This window comes from Motacilla alba, chromosome 17 (genome assembly GCF_015832195.1).
Source record: "Motacilla alba alba isolate MOTALB_02 chromosome 17, Motacilla_alba_V1.0_pri, whole genome shotgun sequence".
Lineage (NCBI taxonomy): Eukaryota > Metazoa > Chordata > Aves > Passeriformes > Motacillidae > Motacilla > Motacilla alba.
This window is the reverse complement of record NC_052032.1, coordinates 8,957,411-8,979,858: the sequence shown is the minus strand read 5'-3', so window position 1 is coordinate 8,979,858 and position 22,448 is coordinate 8,957,411. Positions and strand designations below refer to the sequence as shown.

The 22,448-nt window shown below is 50.5% G+C and overlaps 1 protein-coding gene across 3 annotated transcripts in view; it reads right to left on the bottom strand.

Moving 5' to 3' along the window:
• The window catches only part of NACC2 (NACC family member 2), a 49,939-nt gene that overhangs the window by 13,408 nt on the left and 14,083 nt on the right, over positions 1-22,448 (bottom strand). Inside the window, exons 1-2 of one of the 3 annotated variants that reach the window (XM_038156321.1) lie at positions 8,608-8,629; positions 61-984 (exon numbers count right to left, since the gene is read on the bottom strand). In XM_038156321.1, coding sequence (XP_038012249.1) covers positions 61-922 — 862 coding nt within the window. In that variant the 5' untranslated portion in view covers positions 923-984; positions 8,608-8,629. Of the gene's footprint in view, positions 1-60; positions 985-1,823; positions 2,591-8,607; positions 8,630-22,448 lie in introns of those variants that run through there. The other 2 variants (XM_038156320.1, XM_038156319.1) reach the window with 2 other exon arrangements.

The window sequence follows — 22,448 nt, the reverse complement described above, 5'->3', positions numbered from 1 at the left end:
ACGAGGCCCACACAACCACCGCCAGGGAGCCGAAAACCCAAGGAGAGAGACATCCATTACCAGAGTAACCTCCCGAGGACTTGATGTACATCTGCCCGTACTGCTCCTCCACCATGGTGTCGTAGGCCTCATCGTCCTCCTCGTCCTCCTCGTTGTGGTAGGAGGTGGGGCTGTCGGTGGTGGGGATGCTGCTGGCGCCGGGGCTGGTGCGTTCCCCCTGCGAGTACTGCACCTGCTGCACGTTGGGGAGCAGGGTGGCCAGGTTGGGCACCCCGTAGTAGGAGACGCGCGACAGCTTCAGGGGCCCCGCGTTGGCGCCGCCGGCGCCGCCGGGCCCGTCCCGGGCGCCGGGCTCGAGGGGCCGCTTGGCGGGCAGGCCGGGCAGGGCCTGCAGCTCCAGGTTCTCGTGTTTGACGCGCGTGAGGAGCGGGATGGGCATGGAGGGGGACATGACGTAGGGCGCCGAGGCCGACTGCAGCTGGTTGCAGGGGCTCTGCGGCTCCGAGCTGGGGTCTTCGATCATGGTGGTCTGAGAGTCACAGTGGGGAGAGCTGACCTTGAACATCAAGTCCGTCCCTTTCTCCACGATGTGCTGGATCTGCAGGAAGCCCGCCGTGTACATCACCACCAGCTGCTCGCTCGCTGCCATGGTCAGCTTGCCGGTGTAGCAGAAGGACAGGATCTGCTGGAAGCACGCGGGGGGGACGGTGCCCGGCAGCTCAAAGGCGTTTTTGCTGTTCCCACTGAACAAGTCTCGGAAGTAGAGGCTGCTGGCGGCCAGCACCGCCCGGTGAGCCTTGAAGGCTTGGCCCTTCACCACGATGGAGACATCGCAGTAGAGCCCCAGCAGCCGCTGCTCGTTCAGGCAGCCCAGAACGGTGTTCCCGAAGTTGGGAATCTCTATGTGCAACATCTGCGACATGGCTCAGGATCGGCCGGAGCTCCTCAGACATTCAATGCAGGAATATCCAAAGTAGGGCACATCTGAAAAACGGAGAAGGCAGGGGAGAGAGGAACAAGGCTTTTTAGACAGTTCACCAAAGCAGGCAGGAGCACAGGAGCCCACCTCACCCGACATCAAAGGCTCCAAGCCGGGCTCCGAGAGCCAAGGCGGAAAAGCAATCGCTTGCAAAAATTACTTATAGATGGTTTCGAGCAGCGTTGGGAATGCCATTGGTGGATGGCAAAGGATATTCCAAAAAAAAAGCAAGAATTTCCTTTGAGTTGTGGTCTGTTTGAATAAGCACCACTGATTTATTCCCCCGGGGGTTTTTACTTTATGCAGGAAAATCTGAACGATAATGGGAGAGAACAGTAAAGCAAAGGAAAGGCAGTCAGACAGATCTCGGTAGCATTATATAAGAAACACAACAACCAGCAGCTATGTTGAAACTACAGAAAAGATATTTATAAAACAATGTGCCATTCTGCCCGAAATAAATACAGGATTCTGCCAGAGCCAGAGCTCCCAGGAAAAAGCACTTTGAAAAGCAATCTTCCCATTTGCACCAGAAAGAGGGAGCATTTCAACAGTTAAACCCCTTCTCAACAGATTTATCCTCCAACAAAACGAGGCTTATCTCCAAATTAAGCCAGATATTTGAGCCCCAATAAAACAAACCAACGTGCCTGCCGCAGCGAGCCGCCTACCAAGTTGTCTTCTTATTTTCCTCCCCCAGATCCCGAGCGGGGCAGGGGGAGCCCCAGCCCAGCCCCTGGCACGCAGGCAGAGCCCCCAGCCCCAGCCTGGAGCCCCCGGTACCGGCAGCGAGGACCCTCCGAGCCACCCCGGGCTGGAGGCGGCTCTGAAGGGCCGGCTGTACCTTTTGGCCATGGGCAGAATTCCTGCTTCCACCTCCCAGAAAAAGAGCCTGGCGCTGGAAGGGAGCTGGAAGGTGCGCAGAGCCCGAGCAGGTAGCGCTGGTGCAGCCTGGGCGCTGAAACTCCAGCGGAGCAAATCACTGCGGATGCACCGAGCCCAGACCCCCCCGTGCTCCCTCCCCGAGAGTCCAGGAGCTTTAAAATCCTGCAATACCACTGAAGAAAAACTACGTTTAACTAATGCTGGAAGCTCAGAAGAACGATTTAAAAAAAAAGGGGGAAAAATTAGAAGTTTATCTGAGAAAGATTAAAAAAAAAAATCTCTGGAAAGAAAATAATAACCCACAAAGAGCTGCTCTGTTCCCATTGCCGAGGGGAAAAAAAAAAAAAAAAAAAGTCCTATCTGCAAGGCCACGGGGTAACAGGAAGAAAAGGGAACACACTCGGAGCCAATTTAATTGTATCTGCATGGTTAAAAAAAAAAAAAAGAAAAAAAAGAAAAAAATCTTCCAAGCGAGGAAGTTCGCGGTGCCTTGGCCCGGCCGGGAGCGAACGTACCTTGAGCAGCACGGCCGCTGCCGAGGGGCTCCGGTCCCCACACCGCCCAGGGCTCGGGGGAGGGGGAAAATAAAATATAGTATCAAGAGCTAGGTTTGTATCTGCTGGAGCTCAAGCTTTTACCAAGTCAAATCTCCCCGGCAGCGCACAGCATCTAAATGAATAGGCCGGATGCAGATTAACATTCAGGCTGCTCTCTGCAATGAATAGAGCCCTTTGATTAGGGACCTGAAGTAAATGCCAGTTTCAAACCGAAGCTTTAAAAACAGAGAAATATCAGTGCCAGAGGAATGCTCTCAGTGTTGGTACAAGACAGACTTTTGATGAGTCACTGCAATGCAAACAAAGATGGCAGAAATACTGTACTGTATGCTGATGAAATGCTTAGTGGTGCCACGGCAACTGAGACAGGTTTTAAATTTATAGTGCAGTTTTGCATATGAATTACGCTGTAAACTGCCTCCCCTGCCATCTAGTACATCCAGAGTGTCAAAGCATTTAAACTATTCCAAACAGTCTGCAGAGCTGGCACTGCTGCTGGTTAACTCCTGCGGCCAGGGGAAGGCACGGAGCAGGGCTGGTGAGCATCCCCTGCATCCTCCTGTACCCCCAGCATCCCCTCAGCATCCTCCTGCATCCCCCCAGCATCTTCCTGCATCACCCCTGCATGGCCTCGACATCCTCCTGCGCTACCCCCACATGCCCCCAGCATCCTCCTGCATCCCTCCAGCATCCTCTGCACCCCCTCAACAAGCCCTGCATCCCCTCAGCATCCTCCCCCCTGGCCCAGTATCCCACCCCAAGAGCTCCCCAAAAGCACAGCTTTGGGAATGCCCAAATCTGCCCAAAATAAAGGTGCTCCTCGGGCAGCCACAGTCCAGCCTCCTGCCCCCCCAGATCCCGTGCCCCCCCACCCCCAAATACAAGAAAGCCTTTCAAATGCAGGAAAAATGTTTACCCCTTGGGGAAAGCTTCTTTCAGTCTGTGGCTGAATCCACTAAAAGCAAATCCATTTGCTTAAGTAATGAAATCCCAGTCACATTGTCTCCTGGATTCAGATTTTAAATTACCTTCGCGTTTATTGAGCATGTTTGGTGCTTTTTTCTGGGAAAGAGGGTGGGGCCTCCCTTTGCTTATTTCTCCCTTGCCCCCGAGCGTTTTCCCTTGTGCCACTGGCCTCGGGTTTGGTTCAGTTGCTGTGCTCTGACGGTCACACACAGTTAAAATTCCAGGGATGAGAGGTGAGGCCATCCCCAGAGCAGGATAACTGCAGGGAGCACAGGGCTGCTGATGCTCCAGCCTGACCCTTCCCTCCTGATCCTGCTCACAGCTCCACTTCCACATCCAAGGGGAGGTTTGGTGCCTGAAGTTCAAGGCCAGGGCAGGGGAGTGCCGTGCTCCCAGCAAAGCCCTGTGACCCAGCTGCCCCAAATCCCACAGGACCTGCAGCCCCACGGAGCCTGGAGAGCCCCACAGCTCCCACAGCAGGGCTCCCCGCCGTGGGAATGCTCACCACACTCATCCAAACCCCTCAGGAGGCCACTGGGGTCCCTGCCTGGTGCTGCTGACAGGGGACCGAGGTGACATCTCCATGAGGAGATCAGAGTTGACACCACAACGACCAAGCCTGAGAGCCCAAAACCTCTCCCGAGCATGACACCACCCCACCTCTGCTGGAGAAAGGATGGAATCTGCCCTGGCAAGCAAAGACCCACTCTGGATCTGTGAAAATTACTGAGAAAAACCCGAGTTAAAGGAAAAACACCACGGCTCAGGCACCCAAGGAAACCTCATCCTTCCACGGGGATGGGAAGAACATGGGTGGAGAAGGATTTCCTCCTTTTCCCTCAGAGCTGGAGAGGACACCAGAGAGGCCTTGGATGCACCTCCTTGGACCCAGCAGGGCAGGATGTGTGGGACCAGCCAAGGACAGCTCGGTAGCACAGAACGAGCCAAACTTAAAATAAATATCAATTATTAATATTACTTAGGATTTGCTCTATAAACAAACGGGCTTGTCAGGAGCAAGCCCTGCCTCTCCCTAAAAGCACCAAACTGGGCTGGTTTAGGGTATGTTTAAGCCAGAGGGAAGCAACAAAGTGCCCCAGCATCCCAAATCTTTGGCAAATGTCAGATAAAACCTCCCAGGAGAGTCTGAACCCAGGTGCTGCACACAAGTGGTCCCTCCCAAAATGCAGCTCCCAGGGAAAGTAACAGTGTTTGGTTTAGAAAGAGCATCAAGGAACAGGAGCAAAGCCTCACATGGAAGCTGCAAAAGCCCAAACCACCCCAATAAACCATCGGCCAGGACTGCTGGAGTTTTTCCTTCTTCCTCCCTCTGCCCCTTCCTCTTTGTGACCAGAATATATTAAAAAAGCCTCCCAAAACCCAACCCAAAACCCCAAATCATGAAGAAATAAAATAAAACGGTCTTGAAAGCCCAGGAGAACCTGCTGACCACCAAACCTCACATTCCCTAAAAACAACAGCAACAAAAAGCGACTGTGATTAGACAGCAAATGCAATATAATAATTCCTAACTTCAAAATTCCTCTATTAAATATGATAATTTTTCTTTTAAATGGAGCACCAAGTGACTTTGGAAGGGTTTTAAATGGCTTCAGCCCATCTGACACAAGAAGAGCTGTGCTGCAGAAGAAATGACCTTTGCAATTACAGATGCAAATTGTATTTTTCCGATCTCATCTCCCAAGCTGAGCTGTGTCCCAAGGTGCAGGAGGAGCCCCCAGCATGACCATCACCCCAAAAAATCCAGTCCCCTTTGGCCTGGAGAGTCCTACAGGTGACAGACCATCAACAGGACATCTCCAAATGGGAAAACTTGGATAAAACTGGATTAAAACCAGACGAACATCCCCCACTTTGATAATTTTATGTATGTGTCCATTCAAACAAAACATCCTTTTGTTTTCTGATGGCAGCCTCTTTCTCCAGCTCGTGGATCCAGGAGGATAATTTGTACATCTCTGCCTGATTTTTGTAAAGTCATAGCCTTTGTCACAAGATGTTCATAAAAAATGCAGCTGTTATTTGAGACAACTTCCAGCAGAGTTTGGGAATTCTCAGTTTCTGCATTCATCTGCTTTGGGGGAAAGAAAAAAGCAGGTTTGCTCTTTTCCAAACCAATTCCCTGCTCCGAGGCCCGAAAGGTCAGGGCGAGGCGACAGCAACAAAGGAAAAAAGCATCGACCTAGAAGGAGATGCTGCCATCAGAGCTCCCCCAGGAGTAATCAGAAATAATTAGATAATGTATTTAAATTGCCTTTTTTTTCTTAGCCAAACAACAGAGAGACTGGGTGGGGAATCATTCCCCCAAAACCCCCCAAATCCTGCAGCTCCCCTGGAAGGTGAGCTGGGCAGCAGCTGGGACAGGGACAAAGGGACAGGGACCCTCGGGGGTGGGAGACAAAGCAGCCAAAGGCTTTCGCCCCCCCAGCCAAAGCCCCAGGAAAGAAAAGAGCTGAAAAGTCCTGCCCTTGAAGGCCTCAAAGGGTCAAAGGAAACTTCCCTTTCTTCTGTAAATGAGGAGAGAGGGGGGAAATCCCACCCTTGGATTTGAGGCTGGCAGGGGGATGTCACCCAGCTGGGCAGGGGGTCCCCAAAGCCACCCTATCCCCCAGGCACAGGGGTGGCACCTGCCCTGCTCTCACTGCAGGGTTTGGGGGTCATTTCCCCATTTTTTAATGCAAAGGAAATGTAAAAACCCGGGGGAAAATACGCAACAGCTCACTGCAAACTCAGTGGCCAAGTGGCCTGAGCCCAGAACGCTGTAATGCCTCAAATAAAACAGAGAGCTAAACAAAACAGAGTTCAGTAAATGAAAGAGTTAAATAAAATGAATAGCCAAATAAAATGCACTTCAGGTCTAGGCTGAGCACATTCCCCCCCACCCCTGCATCACAGGCTGTGCCAGGGAGCCAAGGAGCCAAAATGCAAAGCCTTTGCACCCCCAGCCCAACAACTGAGCATCCCCTGGGCCAGGTGAGAAAACCCAGGAGGGCAAGGCAGAGGGACTGGAGCTCAGGTTTGGATTCCTGCACAGCGTTTGGCAGGGGGGAGAAAACAAGGTTAAGTTCAGTAATCAAATGGCAATGAGCCTCCTCTCCTGCAGCACTGGTATCTGCAGCTCCAAAGTATTTATTTTTGAAATGCTGCAAGTGGCAAGCGGCGCGGACGGACCCTATTTTTAGTGTAGCAGCCAGTGGCAATGGGTGAAAGAAGATTATTTCTGCCTTATTAAGAGCAGAAAGTGAATTTGCAAATATTACTCAGTAACACACGGGCAGCCCCCACGCAGCAGACACGCAGCACGGAGCCACCACGGCTCCAGAGCCCTCAAAGTTCACACAGAAAGTACAGCCCCAGAGGCTGGGCAGGGGAAAATGGGGGAGAAAAGGTGGAAAAGCGAATTAAAATCGTGCTGATGCTGCAGCTCAGGAGGTGTGGGCAGCCCCACTGCCAGGGGATGGGCACTGGGTGCTCAGTTTGGAACCCTGGCACTGCCCTGGGGGCTCTCCCTGGGGACCAAGCTCCAAAAATCTCCTCTGGGGACCTGGCACAGCCCCAAGGGGTCTCTCTGAAGACCCTGGCACAGCCACAGGGATGCCAGGACAGCCCTGAGGGGTCTCTGCCCAGGGACCCTGACACAGCCCCAAGGGGTCTCTTTATGGGGAGCCCAGCACAGTCCCAGGGACCCCAGCACAGTCCCAAGGGTCTCTCCCCAGTCCCTGGCACAGCCCTGACGGTCTCCCCTGGTTCCCCATCACAGCCCAGAGGGTCTCTCCTGGTTCCCCATCACAGCCCCGAGGGTCTCTTTATGGGAACCCCATCCCAGCCCCAAGGGTCTCTCCCCAATCCCCCAGCACAGCCCTGACGGTCTCCCCCAGTTCCCCATCACAGCCTCAAGGGTCTCCCCAATCCCCCATCACAGCCCCGAGGGTCTCTTTGCAGGGACCCCATCACAGTCCCGAGGGTCTCCCCCTGGTCCCCATCACAGCCACGAGGGTCTCTCCCCAATCCTTGGCACAGTCTCGAGGGTCTTTTTATGGGGACCCCATCACAGCCCCAAGGGTCTCTCCCCAGTCCCTGGCACAGCCCTGAGGGTCTCCCCAATCCCCCATCACATCCCCGAGGGTTTCCCCAATCCCCCATCACAGTCCCGAGGGTCTCTCCCGGTTCCCCATCGCAGCCCTGAGGGTCTCTGGGGGGACCCCCGCACAGCCCCGAGGGTCTCTTTGCAGGGACCCCAGCACAGCCCCGAGGGTCTCCCCCTGGTCCCCATCCCAGCCCCGAGGGTTTTTCCTGGTTCCCCATCCCAGCCCCGAGGGTCTCTCCCCAGTCCCTGGCACAGCCCTGAGGGTCTCCCCAGTCCCCCATCCCAGCCCCGAGGGTCTCTCCTGGTTCCCCATCCCAGCCCCGAGGGTCTCTCCTGGTTCCCCATCCCAGCCCCGAGGGTCTCTCCTGGTTCCCCATCACAGCCCCGAGGGTCTCTCCCGGTTCCCCATCCCAGCCCCGAGGGTCTCTCTGCGGGGACCCCCGCACAGCCGGTGTCCCCCCGCGGGTGGCAGCGCAGCCCCGGGCTCTGTCCTGCTGCAAGGTGAGTCACGGTCCCCGGCAGCCCGGGCGCACCGCGGCTCCTCGAGGTCACCCACCCGGCAGCTCCAAAAAGTGCCGTCATTCAGCCAAGGCAAAGCGTGGTTTTGCCATTATTATTTAATTAGGCTCCTTTTTTTTGTTGTTTTTTTTTCTTTCCCCCTTTCCCTAACACTGATCTTAAGAGCTCTCAAAGCAAAGAGAAGCAAAAATAGAAAATGCAACATTTTAATTTTTTTTTTCCTCTCTCTCTCAGATTGCTGCAAGGGGAAGGGAGAAGGGAGAGACACGGCTAGAAAATACAATTATTCTGCAGAACGGAGTATTTTGCCATCTAATAAAAAGTCAAGACCCCGAGTAAGTTGCGGCCACAGGAAAGCACAGAGCACCCCATCACCCTGCCTGCAGCATCCCATCACAAGCACTAATTCCCATCCCTAACACATCAAAAAAGACAAGTGCCATGCTGAATCCCATTCTCCTCACTCCTAGTGCACAACAGCAGAGCTAGCAATATATAACATGCATGACTCAGTCCTAGCACCGTGCCACGACGGAACAGAAAGCTTTAAAATAAAGTAAATATCTTTAAAAGGTCAATTAAAAAAAGCTTACAAAACATCAGACGCTGCTTCTCGCTAGAGCTCATTACCTAGTATGGTGGAGCTGCCTGTGTGTTTTTTTTTCTTGTGCAAGTTAGTCTGTGAGTCAGCATTAACACACATGAGAACATCAGGAATACTGCCTAGTTCTGATGCAATGGAGGTTGTAAAAAAAAAAAAAAAAGAAGAAGAAGAAGAAGAAGAAATCGCACTCGGTTTGGACAGGAGCCTGTAATTCAATTGCCTTTACTTTTCAATTACTGCATAGCCTACCCTGACCAACCTGCAGAGGGGAAGGAAACTTTGCTTACATCTCTGTCTTAAAATTAATGACTTTTACTTTTGGCTACAGCTTATTCTCCCTGCTTAAAAAAAAAAAAAAAAAAAAAAAAGAAGACATAGTGTAATTAACCCTTCAAGGGCAGCTGAGCCCGTGCAGCAATTGGGATCTTGGTGTTTTTGTAGGAATTTCAGGGCTGCCAAAAAGTTCTGGTGAAGGGAGACATTTATACATTAAACTTTTAATACTCAATAAAGCAAAGCTACAATTGCATCTGGGCTTGATCTTTAATGGAAATAGAAGCTTGCAGACAGGGGAAGTTAAGAGACTGCAGAAATTTAACTCTGCGCTTCTGGGCTCAGACAGGCAAATATGAGACTGCACAGGAGCTTCTCCAAAAATGAGGGGCTTGGTCATCCAGCAAAACCCCCGAGAAATCCAAAATTGCTGACACGAGGTGGCCCCCCCAGCCTGACACCCACTTTGCCCAGGCAGATGGAGGCAAAGCTGAAAACCTGCTTTTTTTTATATATTGCATTTACTGCTCGTAGTCCAGCAAAGAATTCCCTGTCCCCCCTTTCCCTGGGGGAAAAACCCCTCCAGACTGATCCCTGCTCCCAGGAGCATCGAGCACAGGAGGCTCAACACTGACTTTTCATCTCTGCCTCCCCTCCTCCTGCAGCAAAACCCCTCACTGGGGGCCACAAACTGTGCCCAAAGCTTCAGAATGTGCCTATTTCTGTATCACACCCTAAAACACCCCCAGGCAACGCTGCAGCCCAGAATATTGTATTATATTTATACTGCTGATTGTTATAGATATGAAATATTATCATTTAGAGGATGGATGATCGATATATTGGTTTTATATATATATTATATGCTAAACTATGTCCATCAATAGCTGACAAGTCCTGAGCTGCTGGGAGAGCCCCCTAAAATCGGGGGTGTTTTTAATCTCTGCAGCAGAGAGAGGTCAGAGGTTGGAGTGAGGAAGTCTCCCCAGTGCTCACGACCTGAGCTGGCCCCACACCAACAAACACTGACCAGCCCCCAAAAATGTAAACAGGTCTATCTAATTCAATGGATTCATAATCCAGTGAAACACAAAAAATGCCAAACCCCAGTTTAGTTTGCTGGTGGTTTTCATGAGCAGGCAAAACCACTGCAAAACCCTTTCTTCTTTCCAAGTATAAATACTTATTAATGCTGATTAACCAACACAGAACCCTCTAATATTAGAGATCAATCACTTCTGCAGCCTCTCCTGCAGGCAAGGGTCTGTCTCAAACCAGTATGAGCCTGGTGGGGTTATTTTTCCTTAAGCATGTGGGATACTTGAATACAGATGAATTGAGTTTTAAAGGAAAAAAAAAAAAAAAACCCAAGCAGCAACTTCTGGGCCAAGTTCTTGTGTGCCAAACTTTTCAACTGCCACAGCACAGCTCGACAGTGTTTCAAAAGAATTTAAGCACTGTTTTGAATACTGCTGACAATCTTCCTCATCAAAATTTGTAATTTAAATACCTCAAATCTGAAAAGCACGCTCCCTGGGGCATGCTTCATTCTCCCTCCCCACCGCCCACCCTCCCCAAGCCCCATTTGCAATAAAATCCATTGCTTTCTGTATCTGGCAGGGTTTTCCCCCCTCCTGCAGCCCCCCAGCACCCTCTGCATCCCACAGGGATCCCAGCAGAGCTGGTTCTCCTGGATGGAGCCTCTGTGTGCACCCCAAAGCACACAGCCCCCTTCCTCTTTTACAGCTCTTGAGGCTGGTTTAGAGACAAAACCAGTCACTGGTTTAGAGATAAGATCAGTCACTGGTTTAGAGATAAAATCACTGATTTAGAGCTAAGTCCAATTAGTGATTTAGGGCTAACGCTAGTTACTGATTTAGGGCTAAAACTAGTCACTGATTTAGGGCTAAAACCAGTCAGTGACTTAGGGCCAAAACCAGTTGCTGATGTAGGGCTAAAACCAGTTAGTGATTTAGAGTTAAAACCAGTTACTGATTTAGGGCTAAAGCCAGTTACTGATTTAGGGCTAAAGCCAGTTAGTGATTTAGAGTTAAAACCAGTGATTGATTTAGGGCTATAACCAGTGCCTGGTTTAGGGCTAAAACCAGTTGCTGATTTAGAATTAAACCCAGTTACTGATTTAAAGCTAAAACCAGTGACTGATTTCAGGCTCAAACCAGTTGCTGCTTTAGAATTAAAACTACTTGCTGATTTAGAATTAAACCCAGTTCCTGATTTAAAGCTAAAACCAGGCAGTGATCCAGAGCTAAAACCAGGCTGTCCTGACTGCTCCACCCAGAAGGGGTTAATCCAAGGAGCCCCATTCCCACCCTCTGCTCTCCAGTGGGTAAGACGTGTGTCAATAACCCCCCCAATAATTCCCTGCCAGCCAGCCTAATCCTGGAGGAGCAGCTGAAGGAATTTCTTGGGGTGGCTGTGCCGGGGGAGCTGCAGCTCCATTTTGGCAGGAGCGTGTTTAAGATTCCCTCCCATGGCTGCAAAGCACCTTGAAAGGTCGGCGAGCGCTTTCATATTCCCAGATCCATCTCCGGCGCTGCCGCAGACGAAACGGATTGACCTAGACAAGAACTGCAACAGCCTCGGTGAAATAATCCATCAGCAGCCCTCAGCTGCAGCCTCCTTTGTCATGGGAACGCTGGGGAATCTCACCTACCTACTGCAGCCGAGCAGGGGCTGGAGAGCCTTTAAATCCCAGCCCTGCTCTCCTGGGATGCAACCAAAGCCGGGGCTGCGGAGCGCCGAGCAGGCACACGGCAGCCAATCCCTCCATGTTCCAGAGCCTGTGCCCATTACCCAACTCATTAAAGACAGTGATACTTTGTAACACACTCTAATCTTTAATATTCATAGCTCGCTTCATTTGCATATCATGCCATAAATAGTTGGAGCAGAGGTAAAACACAAAGCGCTCCACTTGCATTTCTAATTATGCCTAAAATCAAATGTAAATCACAACACAGCCAAGACACAGAAAATATTAAATTTGCTGGCTCTCAGTTAAAATTTTTTTAAACAGCACCCCCCCCCAAATCATGCTCACAAACCCAATTATTTTTAAAAAGAAAAAATCAAAGGGGCTCACTCTGTCTGTTTCTAAAGAGGAGCTGACACAGCCCAGCCCAGCCCTGGTGAGGGACCCAGCAGCACTCCCCCAGTGCCAGCCCATCTCCCCAAAACCATCCCCAAAAACCTGCCCTGCCCTTCCCACGGGGCTGGGCTGCAGCTGCCCATTTAACCTTGGTCTCTGGAGGAACACCAGGAGCCTTTTGCTCCGGGGTGCCTGGGAAAGCTGATCTCAGGCAAAGGAGGTGAATTTGAAACATCAGCTCAAACCTGAACTTGTGCTAATTGGGCTGGCTGGAGGTCAGGGCTTTGGATTTGGGAGAGGGAAAAAGAAAGCCCTGGGGCTGGGAGCTGCCCATTCCCAAGGTTTCATGAGGGAAGTTTTGGGGTGCTGGCACTCAGCAGCTCCGTGTCCAGAAGGAAACAAATGATTCCTGCTCACAATGTACCAAAACCAGGCAGAGGCAGCACAGCGTGTTCTCCTCTGCTGTGTTTTCTCCTGCAACATGGAAGAGCCCTCAGAGGCAGGAGCTGCCCCTCAGTGGGACACCAGTCCTGTGGAAAAGGCTCAAGACCCCATTCCACCCCTGCCATGGAAAGGTTTGGCACCAGTGAGCCCTGTGCTCTCTCCAGACGCATCCCAAACATCAGCCCTTTCCATGGGAGCTGCAGCAAATCCACCTGCCTCCCCCAGGAAGGATCCTGGGGAGCTGCGTGGTGCTGGCAGCGCCTCGTGGGACTTCAGTCCAACCACCAAAATCCTGGAGGACTGGTCCACAGCAACACCCAATTTATCAGCTTTTAGGGAAAAGCGTGGCATCAGCCGAGGCTGCACCCTGGGGGCAAACAGGGGTGAGGTGTTTTCACCTGCAGAGATGAGCAGGGCACAGGGGAGAGGTGTTTTCACCTGCAAAGACGACCAGGGCACAGGGGTGAGGTGTTTTCACCCGCAGAGATGAGCAGGGCACGGGGGAGAGGTGTTTTCACCTGCACAGATGAGCAGGGCACAGGGTGAGGTGTTTTCACCTGCACAGATGAGCAGGGCACAGGGGAGAGGTGTTTTCACCTGCACAGATGAACTGACCCCACTTCCCCCATCTCACAGGGACACCAGAAGACTTTCTATCTGCAAAGCACCTCGATATCCATGGATAAAAATGGTTATTAGCACATTCCTGCCAGATTCTGCTCCTACTTGCGTGCTGGTTTTCCAGGGTCCCTAAATCCCATCAGTGAATGGGTCCTGAGCTCCCCAATTCTTGCCCTCCCCTGGTGCTGCAGCTCATCCTGCCCCTTTCCAGACTGGACTCCAGCTCAGCAACTGCACTGCAGTTCAACTCTAAGAAAGAGTTAAATGATTTTTTTTCCCTGCCATATCAACTTCCAAAGGATTCCAGAGACATCATTAAATTTAACCCCAAAAGGTGAGCAACCGCCCCGTGGCCCCAGCCTGCACCCAGGGAGAAGTGAAAGCGAGCAGCTCACAGCCTGCAAAGCTTTTCTGCTCTTCTTATGTACCCTGGCATCTTGCCCAGACCTATTTTTAAGCCCATTTACTAGAAATCCCACAAATTAAAGGAAATACGGATAATGTTGTAAGAATCCTTTGGGCCAAATAAAAGCTACACATAATTTTCCTTGTGCATCAAGAGTAAGATCCTTAACCACAAAAACCAGATTTCCCCAAAGCTCTTTTGCAACAGTGAGAGAGAATCTTGTTTTGTAAAAAGTTGCTTTGATTCACTCCTGGATTACAGGGAGCTCCGTTGCCTCCCGGCCAAACCCAGGAGTGATTCCTGTTATGAAACACAGAGGTGTTAGGAGAACACAAATAAATTCAACATCTCCAGCTCTGGAACGGGGACTGCAACGACAGCAAGGCACGGAGAGCAGCAGGGACAAGCTGCAGGGTGGTTATTGGGATTTTTGCCTCTGCAGATGGGGTTTGGGTGGGTTCGTGTCCCAGCTTCCACCCACTGTGTGCTCACAGGGCTGATGGAGGGTCAGTGTGCTGGGAAATTCCCTCCCTGGGCAGGACAGTCAGCACAGCCCCTCTCCTCCCTCCCCAGTCCCCATTCCCAGTGCCACCTGCACGCCCAGCACGGGGACAGGGTGGTGCCAGTGTGAGCTGTGCATCACCCCAGCCCCAGGGAAGGCTCTCCCTCAGCATCTCCTCGGGGATTTCCTGAGAAGCAGGGATTCTATATGAAAATAAATCCATCCCTGCATCTCTGTTTGAATAACGACAGCGGGGTCTGTCATGGGGTGAGCAGGAAATAAAGGAGCATCCACCTGCTCCTCCTTTGGGAAGGAGGGAAGGGCTGAGTTTTATGCAACATCCACGATTTTAACTTTAAAAAAACTCCACTAACAGCTCTTGTACTGGGGTAGGATTAACAAGAAACCAACAACCAGACCCACGTTTCAGTAAAACTCATCAGACAAGCAGAAACAGCCTCAAAACACAGCAAGCATTTGTGGTCAGTCCTGGCAGGGAGGGAATGAGGGGAAGGTGCTTCCTTTCCCCATCCAACCTCACTCTCCTTCATCCCCACCACTGGCTTAAAATGTCTTCCTCACAAACATTCCAGCTTCCTTTTTAAAAAGGCAAATAATTATGCAGGGGAATAACCACTTCTCTGCTACAAGCACACAGATATGAACAGTTAAACACACAATTTTGGGAACTTTTCCAAGATTTATATGTTTTGCATGGAAAGCAAATGTTGGTGGTTTGTTTTTTTGTTTTTTTTTTTCCTGCCTGGGAAAATATTTAAGTGCTAAGTTTATGGAGCCAAGTCCATTTATTCCTGGTTTAGGCTGCTGCTCAGACAGAACTGAATTAGTGATTTTAGCAGCACTGGGGGATGCAGCTGGCCAATCCAGAGCCCCCAGCCCAGACTGTGCTGGCACGTGGCTCTGGGAATTCTGGCCCAGACAGAGTTTTATCCATGGCACAGGATGGCAGGAGTGGCCACCCCTCCCTGGAGCATCCCAGGGCTCCCAGGAGAGCCCCCAGGTCCCTCCCAGCCCCACCAGTTCGTCGCCGTGGTGCTTTTTGATGCAGTAAAAGTCTTCTCATGGTGATGCCCTTAGAAACAGCAACACTTGATTTGCATTTTCCTGGCCCAATTTACCAAATCCCTGCCTCCAGATGGAAACTCCTCCCTGTGATCCCAGCTCAGAGCAGCTCCCAGCTCCATCACTGCGCTGGGGCCAGTCCCAGGAGCCCAGGCAGCCGTGGGCAGCAGCCCTGTCCCATCCCTGGAAGTGTCCAAGGCCAGGCTGGACAGGGCTTGGAGCATCCTGGGACAGTGGAAAGTGTCCCTGCCCACGGCAGGGATGGGATAGGATGAGCTTTAAGATCCCTTCCAAAAAAAATCATTCTGGAATTCTATAAAACCCTGAGATCCACTCAGTCCCAAGCCTCAGCCACTCGCTCAGACCTGGTCACCACAAGGTCCCCCAGCTTTTTGCAGCAAGCCAGCCAGTGATTTTTACCTCTACATTTCCATTTATTTGTGTATTTGTGCAAATCTTTCTGGCCAGTTAAACCAGAGCCGTGGCGATTGCGAAACCCAGGAAATTTGCTGCAACGCTCTGTAACTCTTGCAAGGCAATTAGCCAAAACCTCACACAAATAAGCTTTTTTGCCACACCATTCTAACCACCAAGCATTAACCCATTTTCTTAGGAAACAACATCTGCTGAAACAACTTCCTAATCTAGCAGCAGGCATGGAAAAAACCCAGAGCAGCATCTCTAGTGCAGATTTGCACTGCTCAGAGGGTACTGAGCAGACCCAGCCTCCTCTCACAGACCCTCTCCCTGGAATATTTATTCCCCGGGGCAGGAAAAGTGTTCAGGTCAAAGGTTTTCCTGCAGCACTTCCATGTTTTAAAGACAGAGATGGTGGTGGAGCAGCCTGGGGGCTTTGGAGCAGGATTTGCACAAGCTGACTGTTGTGGGGTCTGAAATCCTTGGAGCTACAGGAGCTGCACCCTACAGCTGCAGGGGCAAATCAAAGCACAGCAGGATGGCACAGGTGTCATTCGTGAGAATAAACAAACTACTGAGCAATAAAACAACAGTTTCCATTTCCTACCCTGGCCTTTACACAGCTTTTTTTCCTGGGAAAATGGGAACACAGAGCCAAAGTCAGCCTGGGTGATTTGCCCTAGGAAAGACAGAAACCACACTGCATCCTTCTCCTTACTCCGGTCTGAAACAGCAGCTACACTTCTGTGCCATTTGTTAGAACTCATTTCCTCCTCTACTCTCTGCCCCTGCTTTCTCCACCATCCTGAAAAACCAATAAAATAAAATAAAAAGCTTCCTTTTGGGAACGCAGCGGTAATAATATTGCTCCCATCTGTTGGTAAGTCTGAGGACCTGCACGGGGAGCAAGGAGGCTGGAAAGCTGAAAGGGAGTCAAGTGTTTGCATGGTTTTACTGAGAAATGAAATCCGGCTTTAAACACAGTAAATCGGAGACTATTCTGAATCACCTCTTGAATTTTTTAATGCTACTCCTGGGAGCACTGAAGGTAAATATGTTAATTTGACTTCAATCATGGTGCATTGGAAAAAAAAAAAAAAAAGCAGCACACTGTATTAGTTTAGGGTACCAAGTCTTAAAACTATTCATGCATTTCTGCATATTTTATACTCAGCAAATAAAGTTCCAAGGTTCTATAAGGAGGCTGCAAAATTATTCTGAGTAAGCAATAATGAGCTGTGCATTATATAAAGCTGATACTAATGGTAATCTATTATTAAAATTTGAGAGTTATAGCAGCTCCATGAGAGTCCGAGAGCAGGCTTCCCTCCCTGGGAAGGGAGAGCAGCACCTGGAGCAGGGAGGTTGGCCAGGTTTTAGGGGACCCAAGCTGCACCCCAGGTCCTTGGGATCACCTGTGCCATGTCTAACGAGCTCTCCCACCCTGTCCCACTGCACCACCCTGATTCCCAGCACCTTCACATCCCCAGCGTGTCCCACTCTCTGCCCGAGCATAACACATCTCCCAAAATGCATTAACAATGGACAGGGTGTCAGGTTTGTGCATCTCAGCTACCCCCAGAGCCAGCCTGACCTTGATCCCTGCTGAGCTGCAGGGATGTGTCCAGGGAAACCCAGTGAGCTTTTCCTACCTGTCCCCTCCTGCCAAATCACCTGCAGGGCCTCCAAGGAGCACCAGACACCCAGGGTGGGAGCATGGACCCAAACCTCAGTGGAAGAGGGCACATCCCAGGTCCACTGGAAGGTTCCCTGCTCTGGGAACAGGGCTGGAACAAGACAGGCTTTAAGGTCTCTCCCAAACCAAACCATTCCACACTTTTACAATGCTCAGCCAGTTCAAGCCAAGCTTTGCTTGGTGCTGGTTTGAGCTGGGCTCGTTCTGCCCCTCTCCCAGCCCCATTCCTCCCTGGAGAGGGATGCTTTCCTGGGGACTGCTGCTTCAGGATCCATCCCAGCCAGCACCGAGGATTTTAAGGACAAACCATCATCTCCTGGAACAGCACCTCTCTGCATTGCCCTGAGAGAAACAAACAGCAAAAAGCCCGGAGTTTGGCTCCCTCCCCTCCTTCCTACATCTTTTGGTGAGAATCGAAGCAGTCTCTGGAGGCTGCAAATCTGGATCTGGAGAACTCACCCAGGAGCAGGCAGAGCAGTGAGGGACCAGGCCATGTCCATGTTTAACCTGCACCCCTGCATCCCACAGGCTCGTGGATCCTGAGCACAGCTGGGAACAGGGTGCTCTCACCTCATCACCTGCCCCTCGGAGCAAAATCCTCCCCTGGCTTTGCACGAAATGCAGAATTCCATTTCCCCTGCGTTTCAGAGCGTGTTGCAGAGACCAGCCAAGCTCCTTTCCCCCCAGTGAAATTCTGCAGTAAGTGCAGATCCCAAAGGCAACGTTCTGCCCAAACCAGAGGATAATGAAGCATAATAATTCCAGGAGAAACAAACTTATTCTGAGACCTCTCTGCGCTGAGAAGGATCTTAAACAGCAACGAGCTCTTTGCTCTCTCCACGCTGAAAAAGGCACCGGGAAGGAAATCCAACAGAGCAGGTCAGAACTGCTGGGAGTTTATGGCATCCACTGCTCTGTGCCTGCTCCCTGCTGTACTCAAGGAGTTAACAGCTCCTCTGGGGTGTAACAGGAGCTGGAGTTAGTCACCCAACCCCGAGCTGCCTATGAATGAAGTTGCCTTGGAGATGCAGCCAAAACCAATGACCAGATATTAACTTTTCACCACGGGGCTGCCAAGGCAGGCAGGACTTGTGAAACCAGCAGGACACAGCTCCCAGCCAAGCTGTGAGGGACCCCCGATTCCCCCCAGAGGAGCAAAACTTTGTGTCTTTGCTCAAGGAACAGGAGAAATTTCCCCTTGCAAAGCCAAGCTGGCCAAGGGCTGGCAAGAAAACCCAGCTCCGGGACCTTCTGGAACGGGCAATTAATGTCCATAAGCAGGATGATGCCTCCCCTTGGTTTAATTTTAAAGTTGATATTAAAGATAGCAGCTCATTGCTATTAAAGACACCAAGCTCCTTAATTCTTTGTGTAATCAGCTTCACAAGCAGAAAAAGCAGCACGGGCACCTTACCCAATGCAGCTGAAATGAGCCATCCTGAAACAAAACCATTTGAGAAGGAGCTCAGAGGCTGGGCTGGTGCAGGATCACACACCTGCCTGAGCCAGCACCTCCTCTCCACTTCCAAGGGCAGGTTTGCAGGTGGGAGAGCAGGAAGGAGAGGCTGCTGTGCCTCCCAGGGCAGCCACACAGAAGGAAACTCAACTTTTAAGCAGAACTTTCTCAACCTCAGCTCAGAGCTCCCTTTTGTGCCCCCCTGAAGGTGCTCAGCCACCTCCCAAGGGCACCATGAGAGGAGGACAGAGGGTGGCCAAAAAGGTGGCAGCAGGCAGCACCAGGAGGAAGAGCATCCACTCGATTCCATGGGTGAAACCAACCTCACCTGCACCTCTCCTCCCTCCAACCTCACTGACCCAAGGGAAAAAAACAGCTTTCAACCACACAAGGCTCGTTCTGCATCAGGTAAACCAGAGCAGCACGCTCCACGCTGCCCTGGGGAGCACACAGTGCCAATGGACACACCTCAAGCCCCGATTTCCAGCCCAAAATGCAGCTCCTGCAGGGGATGGTGCTCTCCAGGGCCTGCAGTGAGCTCCTCTGTGGCTCACACTGGTGCTGCACACCAAGCCCAGCCCCAGCAGCAGCGATGGACGGGTGGTGAAGCCACACTTGGGGCTCTCAGGGGCACCACAGATCCACGAAGATGAACTAAAATGGACATCTTCCCACCAGAGCAAACACTTCCTTCCCATCCACACGCCAGCCCCTCGGTATTTTTTTCCCCTGAAGGAAAAACAGGAGATGCTTTCCATAAGCAGACGATTTCAGCAGCTAATTTTACCATCACTTATGGTCGACTTTATGACTAAGATTTCATGCTGACTATATTAATCCTGTCAAATTTCAGAGTGAGAGAGAAATGATACTGTATATTTTATGGCTGCAATAACTTCTAAGCCATTAGACATGCATGCTGACATGAAAGTAATCAAATTGATTTTTTCCTATTACAATGAAGAACTTTGTATGAGCAAATAGTCTTTCTGGCACGGGAATGAAACTCCAAGAAGCCTGTGCTCACTCAGGAAATTAGGAAATTGCCACGAGCCATCGTTCAGAAACTTGAGTTTTCTGCTTACTCACATTTTATTGTCACCAAAGCTGAAAGGGACATGTTAGGATCGACAAAAGCCAAGGCCAGGGATAATCAGAGGGGTTTGAAGCCCTGTTAAATACTGCAGAAGCTGCAGTTAATTGTTTTCCCAGCATTAAAGGCTCCCCTGTGCCTTTTTTGACCTCACCAGACACGTTTTTCCCCTCACAGCTCACTGGCCACTCCTCCAGGTGCTGGGTGGGCAAGGCAGAGTGGACCAAAGTTGCTCAGAGGGTTTTTGGCAAGTCCAGGAGCCCTGGAAGTGTAAATGGGTATCCCACAGCCAATGAGAAAGCCAGGGGGGGCAGAAGGTCGACTGAAACGATTTTTAAATGCAAATAGGTCTGAAATTGTAAATTCCACTTGCTTAGTGCTTTGTCGAGCGTTTCAACACCAACTCACCTCGACACTCCAGCTCTGCCAACCTAAAATCCCAATTTAAAACCCCTTAATCCGAGCTGCGTGCCAAGTCCTAGAGAAAGTCAGGTCCAAACAGCTCCTCGGTGGGCAGAGAAGTGGCAGGGCAGAGGGGCCAGCCCGGGGTGTCCTGTGTGGACAGGGGCACACCCGGGCAGGGCAGGGGCTCTGCAAGCCAGGCCTTGCAGGGATGGGCCAACAGGGCACACCTGCCAGCTGCAAAACCCTGTGGAAACCTGTTTGCTTCCCCTGCTGCGTGACAACACGCTGGGTGTGAGAGGACAAGATCAGAGAGGCTCAACATCTCCAAAGACTCAGCAACCAGAAGCAATTAAGGGCAGATAACACAAATAATGCAAGAGGCTCACCTGACACCCTGCGGGCACAGCCACGGCTCCTCTGCAGCCAGCAAAGGGCAAGGTTTTCTTCTAGGTTTTGGGCTTTTTTGTAGAATATTGGTATCAATCATGAAATAATGTCAGATCTTTCAGACCAAGCCACCTGCACCAAAAAAACTGGCAGAGGGATGTGCTAAAGCTGTCTGAAGGCTCAAAGAGATAAATGTATATATCTATACACATATATGTATCTATGTCTTGGGTTAGCAAAATAATTACAGTTTTAACACAGATTTAGTTGCAAATTAAAATGCTTTGATGGCTCTCTGTCATTAGCATTTATTTCTGGTTAGGTTTTCTTTTTTCTTTTTTTAACAAAAAGAATTTGGAAATACAAAACCATAAAACTACAACTACAAGGATCACCTCAACCAAGACTTGCAAAACACCAATTTTAGTGGATTCCAGTTTCAGTGAATTCCAATTTCAGTGGATTCCAGCTTCAGTGAATTCCTTTGTCCTTCCACACCACGTATTTGTAAAATCACCAGAGCTGCCATGCACAGGGAACCTGCCACTAGACCAGGCTGCTCCACCCAAGGTGGCCTTAAAGAAAAACAAAGTTGGGTATTTCATTGTTGTTTTGGGGCTGGTTATTATTTGGGGTTAGGTTTGGGTTTTTTTTAAGTTCCAAAGCCCACAAGCATGAGTAAGTTTCAAGTTTTAAGTTACGCAAGCGAAGCTCTCCCAACAAAACCCAAGCCAAAGCTCACCCCAGCACTGAGCCCCATTAACCAGCACCAACCCAAGCTCCTTCTGCTGCCCCTGAGACTCAGGAGGATCCCGGAACGTTCCAGAACAAGCCTGGCCTTGTCCTGCCTTGGGATGTGGTGCCCAGAGGAGGAGGAGGAGCAGCGAGCCACGAGCCCTCCACCAGCCTGAGCTGAACCCCCAGCAGGAACCAGCAAATCCTTCCAGCCAAACCCCAAGGAGATCCTGCTCCAAAGTTCTTCCCAAACCCTCCAAGAGCGTTGCAAAGGTAGGAGCAGCTCCCGGGAGAGGCAGGGAACAATATCCATGAGTTTCTCATGACCTTACGGAGATTGCCATGACAACACCGCTTCCATCCTCCAAACATGGATATATTCATTTGCTCTGGTGTGATTGAGAATAATTAGAGTGAGATTCCCCGAGCCGGGGAGTCACAGCTCTGGCAGCAGAGCCCAAGTTTCAAGGGAAGCAGCCTCAAATTTAAATGTAAAAAAGAAAACCGACAACACTCCTCGGAGCCTCGTGACCTAATTCATTATAAAGAATGTCAGTTAGCAAACCTTTTAAATAAAACATTAAGCTAGAGGTAATTTGAAGCCTTGTGGATTTTGTTTTACTCAATTATTTTCTAATGCCTCAACTTCAAGAATAAATATGCAGGAATCAAAAAAAAAAAAAAAAAAAGGAATACTAAGGGTTTCATTTAATTCTTTTTTCAAAAGAAATGAAGACATTCATACTAAACCAAAATACCCTCAACCAAGCTGGATTTTTAATTAAAACTTTTATGTCCTACAAGATTCTTCAAGGTTATAATATCTGCTCCCACATCGTGAGGCAGCATCACGCTCACACAAGGGCGAGCCCAACATCCACGTTGGAACAACCTGTGCTATGCATTGCTCTACCTCATTTCCAGGACATCCACTCACAAATTAAAGCAGGCTGGAATGCTATTTCTCCCCTGCCCCATAATTTCCATAACCACCTGCAATTTTCCCTCTGCTGGGAAGAGTCTCCCTGCAGCAGACCGAGGCAGGGGATGATCACGCCGGCCTCTGCTGGGGTTTTATGCATGCCTGGTGGGAAGAGCACGGCTGGAGGGAGGCAGGTGGGGATGGAAAACCTGCAGAAGGGCAGCAGAGGGTAAAAGCCACTGCTGGGGCTCACAGACTGAAATGAGGTTAATTGGGATAGA